This window comes from Pagrus pagrus (assembly GCF_965226575.1).
Source record: "Pagrus pagrus genome assembly, chromosome: 9".
Lineage (NCBI taxonomy): Eukaryota > Metazoa > Chordata > Actinopteri > Spariformes > Sparidae > Pagrus > Pagrus pagrus.
This window is the reverse complement of record NC_140193.1, coordinates 16,588,538-16,606,944: the sequence shown is the minus strand read 5'-3', so window position 1 is coordinate 16,606,944 and position 18,407 is coordinate 16,588,538. Positions and strand designations below refer to the sequence as shown.

Below are 18,407 nucleotides of genomic sequence, written 5' to 3'. Positions count from 1 at the left end.
TGAACATTTTAAATGCGTATGGTAGTCCTTGCGCATGAGCTGCTGCCTGAAAGCCAAAACCCAGGGTTACAAAATCCCCATTTTACTTACATCACTGGCTACGGAAGTGAAACATTATAGCACACATGCAGGGTAATTTTGACTTTGAATGGGAGATTTTAATGACAGTATTGTATTTGTATAAGCTTTATATAGTTTGAGTCGCTATAATCTGTGGAAAACTAGCTAAGAATCCGGCTAGCAGGTGTAATCCAGGGTGTCAGTCATTTTAGGTGATTGTCACTCTATCCACGTGAGCGTCGCGTTAGCATACTGAACTTAGCCACTATTAGCTTACCTCAGGTGCACTGAAGGAAAGTCATGAAATCTGTGAATGCCGCTGTCTGAGAGATGAAACCATCTGAACCTGAGGTCAGCATGTCACAACTACCTCACTTCACTGTCATGCAAGTGTTTTTCTATATACAGTTAAAACTGAACTTGGTTTAATGAAGACATTGTGATACAAGTTGGAATAATGTTTTTCTTTTTTGTGCTTTTTGTTCAGTTGACACAGGTCCCTCATTTAGCACCAAGCATCTATCACCACCCAGACTGCAGTGTAGTGGATGTGATCTCAGCCGACTGAGCCTACCTGTTGCTTTGACATTGAGGTGGACAGTGGACACTGCTGGAACAATGAAGGCCCCAGTGTATACTTAATTTGAGCTGAGGATCTGTGGTGATGTTTCGGCTCCGGTGTGTCACCTCCTCTCTCCGGAGGCTCCTACATGGGGGCACAGTGAACCGAGACCAGGTCCTGGACAAGCTGAGGGTCTGCTCAGCTGAAGACCAGCTGTTTGACGTGGTGGACAAGAACAAGGCCAAGCTCACAGTGAACCATGTCAGCTGTGCCGTGGGGATGCTGTGGCAGTTTCAGAAAGAGAAGCCACAACTACTCCGGACTGTAGATCTCATCAAGAGCCACCCGCAGTTCTTGACTCTGCGGGTTTTGGCGGAGAACAAAATTGCTCTTATGGATGATTTTGTGTTGGTCGACATGCTATACAGTTTCCTCAGGTACATTAAGATACAGACACAATCAGTTTAAAGACCGACTCCACCAATTTTACACATTAAGTGTGTTGACAGGTCTAATGTATCGCTTCCAGTGATGTCACTCATTGGCACCTACTTTACCCACAATGCAACTAAGTCACTGATTGACATCACTGGAGGCAATTTATCAGATTACATGCAGCTTCCTCTGGAGCTACAAAAGGCTTTATATCACTTTTTTATATATATATAGATATGCAGTCATATTCCTCCAGACCTGTAAACACACTTTAATGTGTGAAATTGGTGGGGTTATCCTTTAAGTTATCTGATTGAATTTTAGCAATGATAACATACTGTTTTATTGTCTTTTAGGTTGAATGTGGATCCACATGACTCTCTTATTCAGCACCTGATTTCAGAAGCATGGCTCAGATTAGACGGGTATGATTGCACTACATTGTTTTGTTTTTTCAGTTTGTTAATGACATGTAGAGCAACTAACAATTCATTTCATTTCTTGATTAATCAATTACTTGTTTTGTCTATAAAATGTCAGAAAAAAGCAAAAAGGGTCGATCAGGTTTTCCCAAAGCTAGAGATGACTTCCTCAAATTTCTTGTTTCATCTGCAGCCCAAAGATATTCACAGTAGTTAACTGTCATAGAGGAGTAAAGAAACCAGAAAACAATCACATTTAAGAAGCTGGAATCACAGAATTTGGACATTTTCTTCCCTACAAAATTACTAAAACCGCTTAATCCATTATCAAAATGGTTGGCGATCAATTCAGTTGTTGACAACTAATCAATTATTTGTTGCAGCTCTAAGTGACATCTGGAGCTGCAACTATGATTGTGATTATTTAGTAATCAGGAAATGATTTTGTCAATTAATTGTTGAATGCTAAAAACTCAACTGTCTTGTTCCAGCCAACAGTCCTAAACCAAACACATGTAAAACATAATGATATGAAACACATTAGAGAAGCTAAAACCAGTAAACGTTTGGCCATTTTTGGCTTTCCATCTTTGTTAAATTTTCTGTTGATTTCTGGATTGATCATTTTATTGTTTCAGCCCTAATGAGGTGTTAATGTTGATTTTTGCAGATTTTCAATGGCCTCCCTATCCAAGTTTACCAACTGTCTAAGTGATCAGCAACTTCATAACAGTCCTCTAATGGGCCACATCACCAATATTGTGGATCAGAAGCTGTCGTCTGTTGATGATGCCAGGTTGGTCATGAGTCACATAAGATCAAATACCTTCAAATATAAGTACCTCTTACTGTATATTTACTCTCCGACTGTGTTTTCCCAGGATCCTGACTACGCTGATGCTCGGTGTGTCGTCCCTGGCGTCTCCCCGCCTCCGGGATGCCCTCATTAACAGGACAGACATTCTCCTGGACACCATGGATGCCTCAAATTATAACACCCCGCGGAGAGTGGTGCAGTTCCTGCGCAACATAAGGCTAAGTCACCGTCCTCTGCTGGAGAAGTGCAACAAGATCCTGCTGTGCAACATTCCCATGCTGGATGCAGAAAATATCGGCATCATCATGGGGCTGTATCAGTCCCTGCAGTTCAACAACTGTGACTTCAGGCTGGCTGTTAAACAAAGACTCACAGAACTGCTTGATTCAAGCAACGATCCTTTCTCCTTCACTAGACTGTTTGTCTGTCTGGCTCCGATGGCCAGTCAGGAGATCAGAGAAAGGTTTGTAACATAATCAGTGGAGGTCTAACTCTTCACCGTAATTCTTTAGTCTCACAAGTCTCCAATGTGGTTTCATCCCTCTTAGGTTGCAGAACACTGCCCTCCTGTTGGCGGATGAGTTCAATGCACACCAGGCTGTGGCTGTAGTTGAAGCTCTCGAGGACATTCAGAGCAGGAACCTGAGCTTACTGAACAAGTAAGTTCATATCTTTGTCTTAACAGGATATCTGCAGGTCAGTTTAATAAATATCGGGCCTCCAAAGTTATTCAATTTGAATTTGTGAGTTAATTGCCACAAACATTGAATCTTAAGTCCACATTTCTGAGGTTACAAATCTTTAAAACTACAACTGAACCCAATACTGTCTTTTTACTATATACTTATACTCACACTCAGCTGTTGGTAAAATATAGATAAACCTAACTCAGTTTAATAACCATATTCCTACATAAAATCTGCAATGGACCAGATGTGTACAATGTTTGGAAAAAGAAAAAAACTTTATTCTGAAAAAGGTCTTACCAAGCATAACATGTTAGTGTCTGACACCTTGTCATAGCACCTAAGAAATGGAGCCAATACATCAGCCGGTAATTTATCACAGTTCAAGCTCAAGATTACCACATACGTCAGCTGAAAAGTAATGATAAACATCAGCACAGGAATGGCTAAAAAAATGTTGATGTACAGATCGAATATTCCTTGTTGACGTCTTCTTTAAAAAAATCTAACTTAAGGGGAATCTTTTTCATAATGTTACATATACAGTATTTTTGTATTTATCTCTCCTCCCCCTTTAAGCACCTACTGATAAATTGAAATGTCTACTTAAATATTTTCTAAAATGTTTTAATTACTAAAAACTTCATTACAATTTTCCAGAATTGCATCAGTAATCCAAAGACACCTTCAGGTCTACAGGCCAGTGGAGGTGGCCAGAATCACCCAAGCCCTTCTTCTGTTGCAATACCAGAACCCTGAACTCTTCACTAAACTAAGAACTATTCTGCTCAAGTAAGTGTTTATTTGAGATGGAGTCAATTTTGCTTCACACTTTGATTAAATAAAGCATAAACTGATCACTCTTTATTTTGCAGCTTTTTGCAGCGCAGCATCTTTCCCTACGAAGTGACCATGTTGACTCGTGTTCTGTCCATGCTGCCCTGCCCGCGGATTGAGGAGTGCGTGATCTCGCGGGTAGATGCAGTGGTGACCCAGTGCAGTCTTAGTGACCTCAGCACCATTTCTTTTGCCGTCGCCAAGTGGGTGCGTAATGATCCCTCCTACCGCCACAACACTCCCAGTAGGTACGTCCGTCTGCTGCAGACCATGAACCGCTGTGGACACGAGAGGCTGCAGACAGCCGACCGGCTGGACTTGTTGCTGGATGAGCTCAAGTTCATTTCAGGAGAGTGGTTTGAGGAAATGCTGGTTGAAGAAACAATGGGGACACTGCAGAGGATGATTGACCAAATAAACTGGACAAATGTGCCTGAACTGACCCTCCTCTTAACCAGGATAAGTCACCTCTGCCCTCCCCTGATGGACCACATTGCCAGTGTGGTCATTAAAGACATTGACAAGGTGCTTTAAGAAACATCACAGTATTGTAAGTCTGCAGTAATTAAACATATATTAACTGTATTCTTCCTGTATGACTTTAAAGATTCACCACTCTGCAATATATGCCATCCTGCTGCCCTTCGCAGTCCTGAATTATGATCCTGTACAAGCAGACGAGCTGTATGATATTTGTATCGAGCGCGTCATTCCTCATATCAGTAAGTGAATCAGTTTACACATTTTCTTTTCTTAATTTAAGCTTACACTTAAAGCTTGTCTTTGTGTTTGTAGGCTCCCTTGACCCACATCTGCTGGTTTTCTTGGCATACTGCTTGGCTTTGGTTGACTGTTTCCCCGAGGAAATTGTCAGAGAAATCTTCACTTTAGACTTCCTGGGAAAGCTGGATGCCCAACTAGAAAGTACGTCCCCACTTGGTTTATAAATTGTACGAGTTGTCGGTTACTGTTTGTAAGCACACGAAAAAAATTGGCCCCTCCTCCCCGACTCAAAGAGCAAAAAAGGAGAGAGAGCAGCTGTGGTCGAGTATCATAAGCAAGAACAAAGCACTGAATCAGAAATAAAACTTTTGATAAAGGTAAAATGTCTCAGAACATACCAGAATGCACAACCCTGTATGAAGGTGCCTCATATCCAGATTTTGTGAACGCAGCCGAAGTACAGGCTCCATCCTGTCCACTGGGCTTTCTGCTCTGTGTGCCTGTGTAGCTCGGCCCCGCCCTCAGTCAAACAGACACACGGACCTGAAGCTACCTATAAACATGACACAGACTGAGAGCAGAGAAGAGAGATAGCAATGTAACTAGTTTGATACCATTTAAAATAATCACGACCTTGCACGATTATTGGTGGTCTACACACAACACCGCACCACTAAAGGTTGATGCCTAGAAACGTCCCGAACAAATTACTAAGACAAAATAGTCAGAGAGCCGGGTCTGTGGAGAAACAGACACCACCACATATTTCTAGTGGGTCATGACTTACTTTTGTATGAGTCTGTACATTGTTTTTTTTTTATAGGAAAATCCTGTATAGTATACTATTTAAATATAATTGTTTCTATGCATCAGCAGCATAGTATTCAAGCAGTCTATACTTGTTTAATAGGACTAATGTAACTCTTCCCCTTAATTCTTACAGTCGTTCCTGATGTCCTTAACATCCGCACCAGACTGCGCCTCATGGACCTCAATCGGGCCGTGTGTCTCCAGTGTCCTGAGTTCCAGGTGCCGTGGTTTCATGAGCGCTACTGCCAGCAGTTGCAAAAAAAAGGTATATAGATGCACAGAGAAACTGTTTTCTATTTCAGGTGGGTTTTTAAAAAAGGAAGATTTCTGTAATTCATTTAAATGATTTCATTTTCCTGTTTTAAATGTTTTTAGGGGGTGGTTCAGGCAGTCCTGCGCAGAAGCAAATCCACAAAATGCTAGTTGAAGTTCTCGATGGCATGAACCGTGTTCGAGTTGCAGTTGTCACGCCATATTTTTACACCATAGGTGAGTAATAGTGGGCAATTTTCCATCTTAGCATTAAAGACTGATTGATCAAATTCATTTACATTTTTTCTCTTCTGTTCTGCAAAAGTCTTCTGACAAAAGAAAGCGATCACAAAGTAAAAACAGTGTATGAGTGGTATGCTACAGTTTGCAGTCTGGTAGTGTGAGATTGTATTAATATAGGATATAGCACGCTAGAAGTGCAGAAGTGTCACATCCATTTGGTCAAAGGTAAACAAACCTTGGCTTGAGATCGCACAGAAACAGGAAATGCAGGCTCAGATTTGTCCATCATATGGGCTTCAGAAGAAGTGAATAGCAAACAGAGCGAATATTCGTGGGGCAGAAGTTCAATATGTCCTTATTTTGTCTTCTCAGACTTTGAATGCATTCTGGACAGAAACCTGCAGCCGTTGCCTTACAGCGAGCCGAGAGCACTGCAGATCTCAGACAGAGGAAAGGTTCACTGGGGGAGGAGCTCCGTGGAGAACATCAGGGAGGAGCTGCCACCTGGAGCTCAGCGGTACGGATATATCTGAAAACACTTGGAATACTAAAGATGAATAATGTGACCACCCAGAAATGAAATATGTTTGACGCTCTGTTTCTACTCATCCCTCAGAGTTGCTGTGGACTTCCTTGATGCAAAGACCTTCTGCAAGAATTCTCACCGCATGAAAGGTGAAGCTCTGATGAGAAAAAGACACCTTGAAATTCTGGGATACCGCTTGGTTCAGGTGAGGAAACAAAGATTTCACGTGGTGTCTAACACTGAATCATACTAAACATCAGTGATATTGCAGAAGACCCTCAGACGGTGAAATAATTTGTTTTATTTACAGATCCCTCACTATGAATGGAACTCTATGGAGCTCTCGACACAGGACGCCTGGAAGGAATATCTGAGGAAGAAAATATTTATATAGGAAGAGCGTTCTTCTTGAATGACCTATTTATTGAATAATGAAAGTCATGTTACATTCAGCACTGAGCTTTGAGTTTGCTTTGGAGAATTTTGAGGTTGAACGACTGAACAGTTTTAAGAACTGTTGATATACATGAAGTGCTCCTTATTTTTAGTTATTGAGCAAAAGTCGACATGGATCTACCTCATTCATATTGAGTGAGATTGTATATTATGTGCTTTCGTATTAAAATTAGTATTTTAAAGAAAATTGTAAGGCGTGAGTATTTTTTATATCAAACATTGGGGTTTTATCAGTGTTGCTTAACAACTTACTTGATGTTTTTTATGACTTATCACAACTAAAGATTAAGGGCCTGACATTTTACTTATTTGGATATTATGCATTTTGTTTGCAAATAACATGTTACTGTTGAAAGTGGTGGAAGAATACGTTTACTCAAGTAGTCTCCCTAACCCTCTCAGTGGCAAATATTGTACTTATTACTCCACTACATTTGTCTGACAGCTTTAGTTACTTTTCCTCTTACACCATGTATCTGCTAATGAGCTGATCTTCAATTTTTTGGTAAACTGAAGGATAAGGTGTCCCCTTTTTACAAGAGAATTGTCCTACATCTAAGCCGACAAAACTATTTAAAGCCCTTTTGGATTAGCAGGAAAATACACTGACTCAAAGCTGAAACAAGCTGGTTTTTCTCACGAAAAGGTTGGTGGTTCTCACAGGATAGCAACGCTACAAACGTATCATGATGTCATAAAATATCATGCATTGCTGCAGAGTAAACTGACCAACATGAGAATGAGCTCAACATCTACAGCAGTAAAATGCAACATGCACATTAGTGCTGCAGTAGTATTAATCCAAAAACGTCAGATGTAATAGTGAAACACTGACGGGGAACATTTTATGGCAGAATGAGTATTTTTATTTGATACTTGAAGTTTATTCTAATGATAATAATTGCATTTACTGAAGTAAGAAGAAGAAAAAAAAACACTGAAGGAAAGGCAAATGGAAAAAGCATGATAGGTCTCCTTTAAGGAAGTCAACACGATGACCCTTAGCATGAACCAACGTTCAGCTGATATATCTGGCCACTAATCTGCAGACATTTCCAAAGACTAAACACTAAATCCAAACGATAATGACTAATGAAAAATGACTAGTTACTTTACTCATTTAAAAACAAACAACAGCAGTATTGAAATGTTTAAAATGAAATTTCTCATCAATATGCACAGGGGGACAACATCTCTGACCTTTGTATAACATCCATACTTATGTATGTACTTTTTTCTTGTATGTAGAAACAAATCTAAAATGTCAAATAGACACATTGAGTCTGTGGAAGATATTTTAATATTGAACAGTTTTGAGTTACACGTTGTAACTGGAATAACAGAGGAAACTCTACAGTATGCAAGCGTTTACCAGATAATAGCAATAAAACTCACATTAATGGGTGGAAGTCGGGTGGTGGGGAATTCATCAATGAGTGATATGTTTTAGAAGGTCAGAAACAACAATAACGTCTGGTCCAAACAACAGTGACTGTTCAGTTTTAGACTTCAATGACTTCCTGTATGAGTAATAAAGAACTCATAGAACAGCCAAAGGAGACGTGTGCCTGATATGTTAAAATGTTGAATGAGCCACTAAATAAGAGCATGTACATCATATTCTTGCATACAGCAGTAAAGTGAAAGTCCCTCGTACGTCCCTGGACTGTTGTTACAGTTTGGGCATTTTGGCGGCATTCAGACGCATCGACACAACAGAGGCTCCGGCTGCATAACGCATCTCTCTAATCATGCCAGTCCACTGTTTCTTGTCCTCTTCATACCTGGGAAGACAGTGAAAACAAGTTACCATCATACAGTGTGTGAGGGGGGTCATCACTGTAAAAGAAAGTGAACAAGATAAAATAAATTATATCATGTACGTACTGCCAAATGTCGATGATTTCACTGGGTGCACACTCTTTGTTCTCGTTCTCCACAATGGCGAAGCCACCAACAGCGTACAACGAGCCTCCACAGCTGACCAGGTTCACTGAGCTCCTCTCCTGGGGAAAGTCTGGGAAGGGTGACCACCTGCAACAAGGTGTATTCAGCTGTATTAATGTGATATCTCCATGTCGTGTTTTATTTGTCCTTAAATATCTCAGAGTTTCTTTTTACTTTTTAAAATTAATTTGTGTTAGTCCACAACACAGGGGTCAGGACAATTATGGGAAGAAGAAAGAAAGCATCAACATTATATCTGTTACACTACACAATTCTTTTTTTTTTTTTATTAAAGCAAAGATTTTGGCCCTGTTTTTCTAAATTGCTCCTTTACATTTTACATATTACATTTAACCTATAAATTAAATAGCTTTTAAAAATGGAGGACTTATAATAGAGTATTTGTACATTACTGCATTTCTACTTTCACTTAAAGCTGCTAAAAGGAACTTTCATTTTAGTTGATTCTGGCGACCCCTGTGGACAAAAACAATATGAGCACCACCGGCTCCTGTGGTAAAAATCTTGATCTGCTGGCGCGTGTTTTGGAAGCAAGTGAAAGAAAGATGAAAAATACTTGTATTACTTACATTATTTTCTATGAGTTAACAATTCCTTATAGTAAGTTTGTTGTTTGTGTGCCTTATATCTTTTGTTTTTTTTCTTTCTTTTCTAAATGTCTGTATATAATGTTCTCTTTAAAAATAAAAAAAAGCTGCAACATTTTAAGAAAATTTGACTTAAATTCATTTGAACAAGGTTCAGTTACATTCAATTGAAAATTACCTATAATAATTTACAATATAGCTGATATATGCCTTCAACAATGAAAAGTATTAGCAAAAAACTTAATCAAATAGATGTTGGTATCAGAGAAAAACAACAACCTCTTGTACCCTTTAAGGGGCCTATACTTATTATAATAATAAACCTACTTGTTGGTTCCAAAGTCGTAGGCTTCACATGAACCTGTGAGGCCGTCTTCAGTAACTCCTCCAGCGACAACAATCTTCCCGTTGTGGATAACTGCAGAAAACATCGACCTGGCTGTCTTCATTGATGCCACCTCCTTCCACTCTGACTTCTTGTGGTTGTATGCAAACATCTTATTGGTTGCTTTACTTTATCAGAGAGAAAAAAAATGATTCCCAACAAGGTTAATGTCATGTAAAATCAGATTTTGACTTCATATAAAATCTAATGGCGTTGCAGTCTTACTTGTCATCTGTTTTGCCTCCGATACAGTACACCAGCCCGTTCTCAGAGACCACACAGTGGCCGTGGATTTTCAAAGGCAACTTCTTAGTTTCAGTCCACTTCATTTTTCTAAAAATGGCAGATAAAGTCATGTGTTCAACAATAAAAATACAGCACATATCCAAATGGTTGGTGTGCTGAACTTACTCAGTGTCGTAGCACAGCACAGTGTCATGAGACTCATCGGACTGTAAATCTTTTCCTGCCACAGCAAAGATGAGGTTTTCAAACTCCCCCATCGCAAACAAACACCTGGGGGAGGGCATGGGTGGCAGAGCAGTCCAGTCTGCAGCCAGACTGTCCAACTGAAAAACACATTTGAAGATATTTTTGACAAACCAATTTACTTCTGATGTGTTCAGTGCATCTGCAATGTAAATGAAATGTCTATACCTGGTAGAGGTAACACTGCAACGGGTTTTCTTTGTTCTCTTCATCTACAAACAGTCCCCCCACAACATACAGATTGTTCTTCTTTGATATCACACTGACGTGGTTTCGGGGGACCTGTTCCGCCATGGCAGCAAGAAAACATTCGTTCTCCTGTGCGTCATAGGCCACAGCAGCAGTGTCACTGATCATAAGGATCACGTCTTTGGCGTACATGCCGTATCTGCGGTTATTGTTCAGATAGCCAGGCAGCTTTCCTTCCTCTCCTTCCTCGTCTCCTTTTTCACTTTTAGGAAGCTTGCCTGCAAATGCTTCCTTTATGACTTTGACTTTTTTGAGAAGTTCAGGATTGGCCTTAATGAGGTCGTCCTTCTCCACCTTTTCCTTGAAGTACTTCTCCGGGAGTAAACGGAAGCGAATGTACTCAAAGGCCTCTTCTAAAGATTTCACGCGCTTCTCTTTGTCTTTCCTGATCCACCTCATGAGGGTCTCAAACACCAACTCCTCTTTCTCTACATTGAGTGCATCTGCTCCGATCACAGCAATAAGTTCAGGTGGAGCAAGCTCAAGGAAGTCCTCATCCATGGCTACGCTCTCGAACCGATCTGCTATGTAATCTCGTGCTGCCATCGCCAGTCTGGCGCAGTTCAGCATCAGTCCCAGCCTGTAGATGGCAAGACAGTTTTTCTTTGACAGCTTCTTCTGGAGAAAATTCACACAAACCGTGAACACTGAGGGGATCTGGAAGCGGTTGGCGACGGTCAGAATATCCTGCACGTTGTCGTCGTTGATGTCAATCTCTGCTGAGTACATGTAGTTTACAATCACCTCCATGATACCAGGATCCAGGTTCTCCAGAACTACCTCCTTTTTGTTCACTTCTTGGTCGTCCGGTGAGAAGAACATCTCTCGGAAAAACGGACTACAAGCTGCCAGAATGAGCCGATGGCAGGGGATGCTCCTGTCTCCAACTTTTAGGACACAGTCGATCAACTTGTTCTCATTCAGGAGCTCTTTGAGTCCATCCTGCAGCAAAGTGGTTTGAAACAGACGGAGATCTTCCCTCAAGCCTTGGGGATCCATTCTGTGAGGACAGGAAGTGGATGGAAGAAGTGGGGCAGTTCACAACAGACTGGCCTAGCTGGTGAAGACAGAGAACGATAGGCAGCCAGGTCTGAAGCCACTTCAATATAACCGTGCCCCTCTAAATATAGCCAAGCATCCCATCTGTGAGGAATTCAGGTTGGCCAAACCGGAGAGCTCACACAGCTGTCATAGAGTAAAAACAACTGTGGAGCCTCGTCACCCTGGTGATTAGTAACAACATTGTTGTACGGCCACACAAAAATAACCTGTGATCTTTTCATGTCATTCACTTCTGTCTGTTTAATAGGATGGAAACACGGAAAACAGCAAATGTGAATTCTAAAGCACAAAAAGCACAATGGCAGGAGCATTTGTTCCAGCTCTTTATGTGTTCACAGATATGGATGGCATTTACTACAATCATGTGTATTCTAAGGCAGAGGTGAGACCAACTCATATTCAGTCACAAGTAAGTCTCAAATCTTTGAACTCAAAGTCAAGACAGGCAAGTCCCAGGTCCTTAACTGTGATGTTTGAGTCCTAGACAAGTCATGATGCACCCTTCACCAAATGTAATGCCAATGCCAAACAACAGTGTTGACTTAACGTTCTTTGTGCAAATTCAAATGTGAATGAAGTTGGAAGTTGTTGCGTCTCTGTCTGCAATTTCTGACCCTTACATGCTACAATTTGTTTTTTATTGCCCACCATAGTTTTTGTACATTTAGAGATAATTGTACTTCCATTATCTGCTTCTTTATAAATCTACTCCACTACATATTGGAGACAAATATTGTACTTTTTACTTCACTACTGATTTGATAACTGTAGTTACTAGTTACTTTCCAGATTGCATGCTGTATCAGAGCCAAAGTAGCACATTTTAAAATGTAACTTATAGGCAATCGGCAGATTTAAAAACACTAATTCTGATAATCAAAAAATTTTAAAAAAAAAATCTGACCTGATATTTGGCCAGGCCAATAATCGGGCTGCCATAGTATACAGTATTAAAATACTTGTAAATATATTTTTAATTTACTTTAACTTGTACTTTTGATACTTGAGTACATTTAATATCAGATACTTTAAGACTTCTACTCAGGTACTATTTGTATGGGCTTCTTTCACTTCATCCAAAGTGGAGTGAATCACAGTTCACTGATAGTAATGACCACTTGACTCCACTGTGATTCAGTGTGAGTGTGAGACGTCCCCAGGGGAGTTATCTAACGAGCAGACGGGGTCAGTGAGCAGCTGTTGCCACAGGTGGTGACAGTTTATCCTGTCTTTAGATTTTTAAAATACTTTAGTGCATTGTGTTGTTGTGTATTTAGCTTGAGATCATTGTGTTCTTTCCACATACAAATGAATTATGTGTGAGATGCAGTACAAACCTGCTACATTCATCCATGAAATATGAAAATTACTCTTTAATAACTATTTAAATACATTTATTCACTTTAAATGATACAAACTGCATTATATTTCACATTATATTCACTACAAGAAAATATGTTTTATACAAATATACCAACAATAAATATGTCACACATGTACTTCAGTATTTTCTTTTTATGAAAAAGTACCTATGCACAAACTGTACAACCTTCCACCTTGCCTATAAATAAATATACTGCTGCCTTAATGATCACAATATCTACACAGAGTACATACATGTTTCATATTATTTCAGCCCATGACTTCCCACAGTCCTTGAAGTGTGAAGCCGTCCTTCAGCTTTTCAACGGCGAGGCCGAGCTCGTCGGAGTAAACTGGCTCTCGGTCTTGCTGCTTTGGAACAAAAAAACAATCCAAAATATGTGAGGACACAACATATTACAAAACATATGCTACAATTGTAGCTTGTGATAGAAAAAACTGTGAGGATTTACCTTATTTCCATCAGCAAAGTAAGCCTGTTGGCAAACAACACACAATTCACACATTTAGTCCAACCAACGGGGCCATGTTGGCTGTGATATTAACAGATTATTGTTGTTTGATGAACACACCTCCATACAAACATGAGCACTAGGCAACATAAATTCATGTTTGTTCATCATGCTCAGGAGCATGAGCAGACAGCTATTCTGAGAGTATGAAAACTAAACCCCTGACTGACTCCCAGAGGAGTGATGATGAGTGTAACACTCACGGTGAAAGCATCAGTCTGCTCATCTGGCTCGATCTCCACGTCATCAGGCTGTTGTTCCACTGTGAGTTCTTCCAATGGCTGTGGCTGAAATCATTGTATAGACAACAAAAACAGAGCTATGACAACAAGATCAGGTGAACTGGTGAAAAAAACAAAACAAAAAAACAGCAACAAAACATTTATAGGAATGTAGAGTAAAAAAGACGCAGAAATTTAAAAAATAAATATGTAGAATATGTTAGAGTTGGTTTGTTTCTAGTTTGACAGGTTTACAGTTTCTGACATGTTTTAATGTTTTACTATGTAGGTGTTAGGGATTATTCATTGTTATGTTGTGCACAGCTGCTTACCTTTTCTTCCATTTCATATTCCACTCCAAATATTGGGTTGGCAGAGTACACCTTATGCAATGAGTTGATTTCCTTAAGTGCATCCTGAAGCTTATCCACAGGATCGATCTTAAACCCGAGCACGTATCCACCACTCTACAAACAAAAGCAGAGTGTATTTGTATATTAAAAGCAACAAAAGCAGAGCAGGAACTCATAATAATATCAGATCATTATATTGTGATCAGTCACTCAAACTGCAGAGAAAAACAGGTTACCTGGCGTGAACTCTCGATCACCAAAGCCAAGCCAAACTTTGAGTCTCTTATCCTGATGGACCACTTTGGGGAAAAAAAGATTTAAAAAATAAATAAATAAAATGCATTCATTGTCTCACAGTGTGCTTTAGTGGCACAGTGCTGCTGAAATGAATAACTAAATAAATATAATAACTCATGCCTCCTGCTGTGTGGATATACAGAACTCCATCCAGTAGGTGGCTCACTCTATAAATGTGTCTCTTTTATTGTAGATTGGGATACTGTATATCAAAAGGTGCAATATGTAAGAACTGGCCACCTGTCGAAGGTCACTCCAAACAAAAAGGGGGCGGCATATCACCAGAGTAACTGCTAACTTTTGCTAACTGTAGCTGCCATTAGCTAGTTACCTCAGTTAGCCGTGCAGCTAGTGGTACAGACTGGGAGCTTGGAGCGGTATTATGAGACAGAACAGTCTGGGCTAGCTGGTTAGCATGCAAACTTCAGTAAATATCTCTGCAAAACAGTACACAGACATCTTGGAGACAACGTCAACACTGTTGTTTCTGTGGATTATGGTTGTTCATTTGAATGCTTTAAACCAACATTCTTACATATGACACCTTTAAGTGTTTTCTCTCGCATGTTGTAAAAAATATCAGAAAGAGGTACTAAACAGCCAAATAACAACCACACAGATTGCAGCTCTTACTGAGGTGCTCCTCAGCACATAATAGATGGAGTGTGTATGTTTGTTATGATACTATTTAATATATTACTATCTACATTACAGTATCTGTTATTTGTACTCATTGGCATATTGTGAGGATTAGTTTAGAAACATTTTGAGCCACAAATTAGCAACACAAAAAGGAAACAGGAGAATCCTGTTAATTAGAAGCAATCAAAATGGAGTTGGAAAAAAAGGCGACAGGAGTTGTTAGTCAAAACATGCTTTCATTTATATTCATTTCTGTTTCATCATCACATTTACCATGATTTCAGCTGTTAGATTCTTCGTTAGTCAGGTATGTAACCCATTTAGACCAAAACTCTTCTCCCTTTTCTTTCTGTAATCTTAAATGTATTAATACGTTCCATACTGCATATGCTGTTAAGAATATCTATCCATTGTTTCTTTAAGAAGTCAGCATCTTGTTATTGCCTTCTTAATGCTAATTTTCCCCCATTTACTTGACAAGTCAGAGAGAAAGTGAGAACTGGATAGATGATGTTTCGTGTATCATACTTACAATCTGAAGGTAAGGAATGCTGACATTGAAGCTCTCGTTCATGTTGGCATGCCACACAATCCTGACATTGGTGATGAAGAAGGTTCCGAGGTTACCCTAAAAGAAAGAAAATCAACATCAGTCAAGGAAAAAGAACTAAGTGACGCATACTGCAAACTAATGATCTCCAGTAATCACTTAAAAATTGAAGAGTAACCTTCCATCTATCAGATGTGGAACTAAGATTCATGTAACAACGTAATTAACTGAGAAAAAACACGTCACATTGTTAAACAACATTTCCATGCAACTGCACTGCTTATTAAACTTTATTAAAAACTCTAAATATGTTTGTATGTTAAGAAAACTGAAAAAGAAAGATAAAGAAATAACTTAAACAGGCACATATTCAAGCACCATTACCTGATCACTGGATAGATTCCAAACTCCATTAATTTTATCATACACTTGCTCGCGGGGCAACAGTCTTAGCTGCTTATTTTGAATGAGAGCCGCTCGCAATTTCAGGTCCCTGTACATTTTAGACGTCTCGTAGGCCCTGTGACAAAACAAGACATTTAAACATTTTGAACAGTTTTGTGTCGAATGCAATCAGAGAATCAAACATTTCCATCAGTGTTGTTTTACCTGTGGACAGCAATGACAGAAGTAAAGAGCCGTGGACTTCCTGGAACCACATTTGTGAAGATGAACTCAAATCTTGTGTTGTTGGACTTTGTCAAGATGTAGAGTGCTTCTGTTTGGCCTCTCAGTTTCTGGAAAAGAACATTTAGATTAAAAAATCGGCATGTTTACATGTCATTTATTATATACTTCATTTATTATTTACAACATTATTAATATAAACAGTATATGGGATGCGTGTGAGAAAATGTAAAAAGGTTATATAGAAATAACAGGACAATAATAAAATGTTTAATAGTTACAGAAAGCAAACAAAACTGTACTCACTGAGTTCGCTGTCCTCGTTGTGATGTTGATGATGGAGTTGTAACCCACAGCTGAAAAAAATAACAGATTTTCATTTAGGCTGGCTTTTCATATGGTTTAACACACTCTGCTTCTTCCAGTCATCTTGATTTCTTACTTTTTGTCAGCATTGCATATGTGAGCATTTTCAGCAGGGTGTGAAGCTGAAGACACAAACTACACTCAGATCTCTGTTATGATATCTGATAATGGTTTGTTTCTTATTTTGTTTGTCAGTATGTGTTTCTTTATTGTCTTAAGGCACTCAATATTGCTTATTAATTTATTGAAACACTGAAATAAAGTCAATTATATGAAAACATGAGCTTCATGTAACCAAAAGACTAATGTCTATTGGATTATTCTGAAACTGGTGGCAATGGTCACTCAAAAAATCTTAAGATTTAGTTTAAGTTTTCTAAATGTACGCTGCACAGGAAAGCCACTAAATATGTTATATAAATACTGTATGTTCATATACAGTAGTAGCTTTTAATGAGGCCATTTAATGCTGTGCATTTCCAAGAGAGGGCAGAAGTATTCAGCTGATGTGTTGTTGGTGAGATGGACTCAAACATTGACTTAAATAAAGGCATTTAACCTGCAGCTGTACTCACACAAATTGACTCTTGGCAGAGCTAAAGAGTGCCAAATGATTCTCAGGTTTGTCACCAACAGTCGACCTGCAAAGAAGTGAACATCATCAGTTATTAGGTGGCTAACCACACAATGCCCGGATAGTTTTAACCCTCAGGATAGCTAACTATCATTACCTCGATCGCCGTTGTTTCCTTTCGTGTCTTCTATGGAGTCCAGGCAGTCTATTAGTGCTTCTCCTGGACGTGTTTTCATCTGTCTGCGTGCAGGACAGATTGATTAGTGATAGCTGTAGCCCTGACACTTCACTTAGCTAAGTGTATTACAGCTGGTTACTGTAATGCTAGCACTAAGCTAACCTACGACAAACCGTGACATACAGCTGCTGTAAAACTTTTTTTCCCAATACAAAATGTGAAGCTAAACACAGTTATCAGGAAAGCCTTGAGCTAGTAGTATTCGCAGCAGGCGAATTAGCTGACTTTATCTGATGTTACCTTTGGTTAGCCAATTAGCGTAGATGGGCTAACTACGAAGGTGGAGTTATACCAAACTATTTCAGTGAGGTAACGTTAACTTACTGTGCTGTTATGTCGAATCTCACATCTCTGTCTTCCCAGAGAGCATCTAAAACAGACGACATGACTGATGGTTGTCACTCCTCCTGGTTAGTTTAGTAACATTTACTCACTAACACCGTTGGTTTACTAGCTAGCTAAACGTTAGCTGGCTAATCTGAAAAAGCTTCTGTAGCGTCATAATCACCGTGGCAACAGACGGCAAGCCAAGCGGACATTATTGTGGCGCTGAATCGAGTTTCAAAAGTTGTGTGGCTCAGACAATCACATTTAATTACTAATCGCTCTTTTGCCAGGGAGTAAGTACGGAAGCCCTAAAGGGCCATGCATTCGTACATTTTATTTCCTCCGTTTTCCCGTGATAACGAGTTTATTTCATTTGTTTTCTCGAGATCTCGAGTTATGATTCCCGAGATAACGGGATAATTTTCTCGAGATCTCGAGCAAATTATCCCGTTATCTCAGGAAAATGGCAGTTGTTATTTCGAGATAATAACTGAGAACTCGAGAAAACAAATGAAATAAACTCGTTATCACAGGAAAACGGAGGAAATAAAATGTTTGAATGCATGGCCCCTTTATTTCATTTGTTTTCTCGAGATCTTGAGATAACGAAACTTTGTTTTCCTGAGATAGCGATATAATTAAAAGAGACAGACTGTGTATATAGGCATATCTGTGACCCTTAATAGGTTGAAAGTGGTCCAGTATTCATTAGTTGTAGCAAGGGGTACAGTGAGTTAGTGGCATAAAT

At 39.4% G+C, this 18,407-nt stretch overlaps 3 protein-coding genes across 5 annotated transcripts; 1 reads left to right on the top strand and 2 right to left on the bottom strand.

Moving 5' to 3' along the window:
• Nucleotides 1–107: 107 nt before the first annotated feature.
• fastkd1 (FAST kinase domains 1) lies at nt 108–7,016 on the top strand. Its single transcript, XM_084362905.1, has 15 exons — nt 108–411; nt 548–1,059; nt 1,414–1,482; nt 2,150–2,275; nt 2,361–2,759; nt 2,845–2,955; nt 3,643–3,774; nt 3,858–4,344; nt 4,427–4,541; nt 4,615–4,743; nt 5,486–5,617; nt 5,728–5,841; nt 6,220–6,364; nt 6,464–6,578; nt 6,684–7,016. Exons 2-15 carry the CDS (start codon nt 725–727, stop codon nt 6,765–6,767), a joined length of 2,493 nt encoding a protein of 830 aa, XP_084219031.1. The 5' UTR covers nt 108–411; nt 548–724; the 3' UTR covers nt 6,768–7,016.
• A 1,106-nt stretch (nt 7,017–8,122) lies between these two features.
• klhl41a (kelch-like family member 41a) lies at nt 8,123–11,659 on the bottom strand. Of its 2 annotated transcripts, XM_084361525.1 has the most exons (6): nt 10,427–11,659; nt 10,181–10,338; nt 9,995–10,102; nt 9,712–9,897; nt 8,717–8,863; nt 8,123–8,613 (listed from the first exon to the last, which is right to left on the bottom strand). In XM_084361525.1, the coding sequence occupies exons 1-6, from the start codon at nt 11,504–11,506 to the stop codon at nt 8,502–8,504; spliced, it is 1,791 nt and encodes a 596-aa protein (XP_084217651.1). In that variant the 5' UTR covers nt 11,507–11,659; the 3' UTR covers nt 8,123–8,501. The 2 variants fall into 2 exon arrangements, with proteins under 2 accessions (XP_084217651.1, XP_084217652.1); XM_084361526.1 differs by lacking the exon at nt 9,995–10,102.
• Nucleotides 11,660–12,948: 1,289 nt separating this feature from the next.
• bbs5 (Bardet-Biedl syndrome 5) lies at nt 12,949–17,885 on the bottom strand. Of its 2 annotated transcripts, none has more exons than XM_084361196.1 (12): nt 17,657–17,885; nt 17,252–17,334; nt 17,096–17,161; nt 16,461–16,510; nt 16,137–16,264; nt 15,912–16,047; nt 15,510–15,605; nt 14,275–14,337; nt 14,018–14,152; nt 13,668–13,751; nt 13,405–13,428; nt 12,949–13,300 (listed from the first exon to the last, which is right to left on the bottom strand). In XM_084361196.1, exons 1-12 carry the CDS (start codon nt 17,716–17,718, stop codon nt 13,202–13,204), a joined length of 1,026 nt encoding a protein of 341 aa, XP_084217322.1. In that variant the 5' UTR covers nt 17,719–17,885; the 3' UTR covers nt 12,949–13,201. The 2 variants fall into 2 exon arrangements, with proteins under 2 accessions (XP_084217322.1, XP_084217321.1); XM_084361195.1 differs by having other exon boundaries at nt 12,949–13,303; nt 17,657–17,884.
• Between the last annotated feature and the right edge of the window lie 522 nt (nt 17,886–18,407).

Excerpts from the sequence above, each read along its gene's own strand:
- fastkd1 (XM_084362905.1), top strand. The coding sequence starts at position 725 with ATGTTTCGGCTCCGGTGTGTCACCTCCTCTCTCCGGAGGCTCCTACAT. Across the intron at positions 1,483-2,149 it reads GCATGGCTCAGATTAGACGG|ATTTTCAATGGCCTCCCTAT; the intron begins GTATGATTGCAC and ends TGATTTTTGCAG. Across the intron at positions 2,956-3,642 it reads AACCTGAGCTTACTGAACAA|AATTGCATCAGTAATCCAAA; the intron begins GTAAGTTCATAT and ends ACAATTTTCCAG.
- klhl41a (XM_084361525.1), bottom strand. The coding sequence starts at position 11,506 with ATGGATCCCCAAGGCTTGAGGGAAGATCTCCGTCTGTTTCAAACCACT. Across the intron at positions 9,898-9,994 it reads GGAGGCAAAACAGATGACAA|TAAAGCAACCAATAAGATGT; the intron begins GTAAGACTGCAA and ends TCTCTGATAAAG. Across the intron at positions 8,614-8,716 it reads GAAATCATCGACATTTGGCA|GTATGAAGAGGACAAGAAAC; the intron begins GTACGTACATGA and ends CTGTCTTCCCAG.
- bbs5 (XM_084361195.1), bottom strand. The coding sequence starts at position 17,718 with ATGTCGTCTGTTTTAGATGCTCTCTGGGAAGACAGAGATGTGAGATTC. Across the intron at positions 16,265-16,460 it reads CAACGAGGACAGCGAACTCA|AAACTGAGAGGCCAAACAGA; the intron begins GTGAGTACAGTT and ends GTTCTTTTCCAG. Across the intron at positions 14,153-14,274 it reads TGATCGAGAGTTCACGCCAG|AGTGGTGGATACGTGCTCGG; the intron begins GTAACCTGTTTT and ends TTTTGTTTGTAG.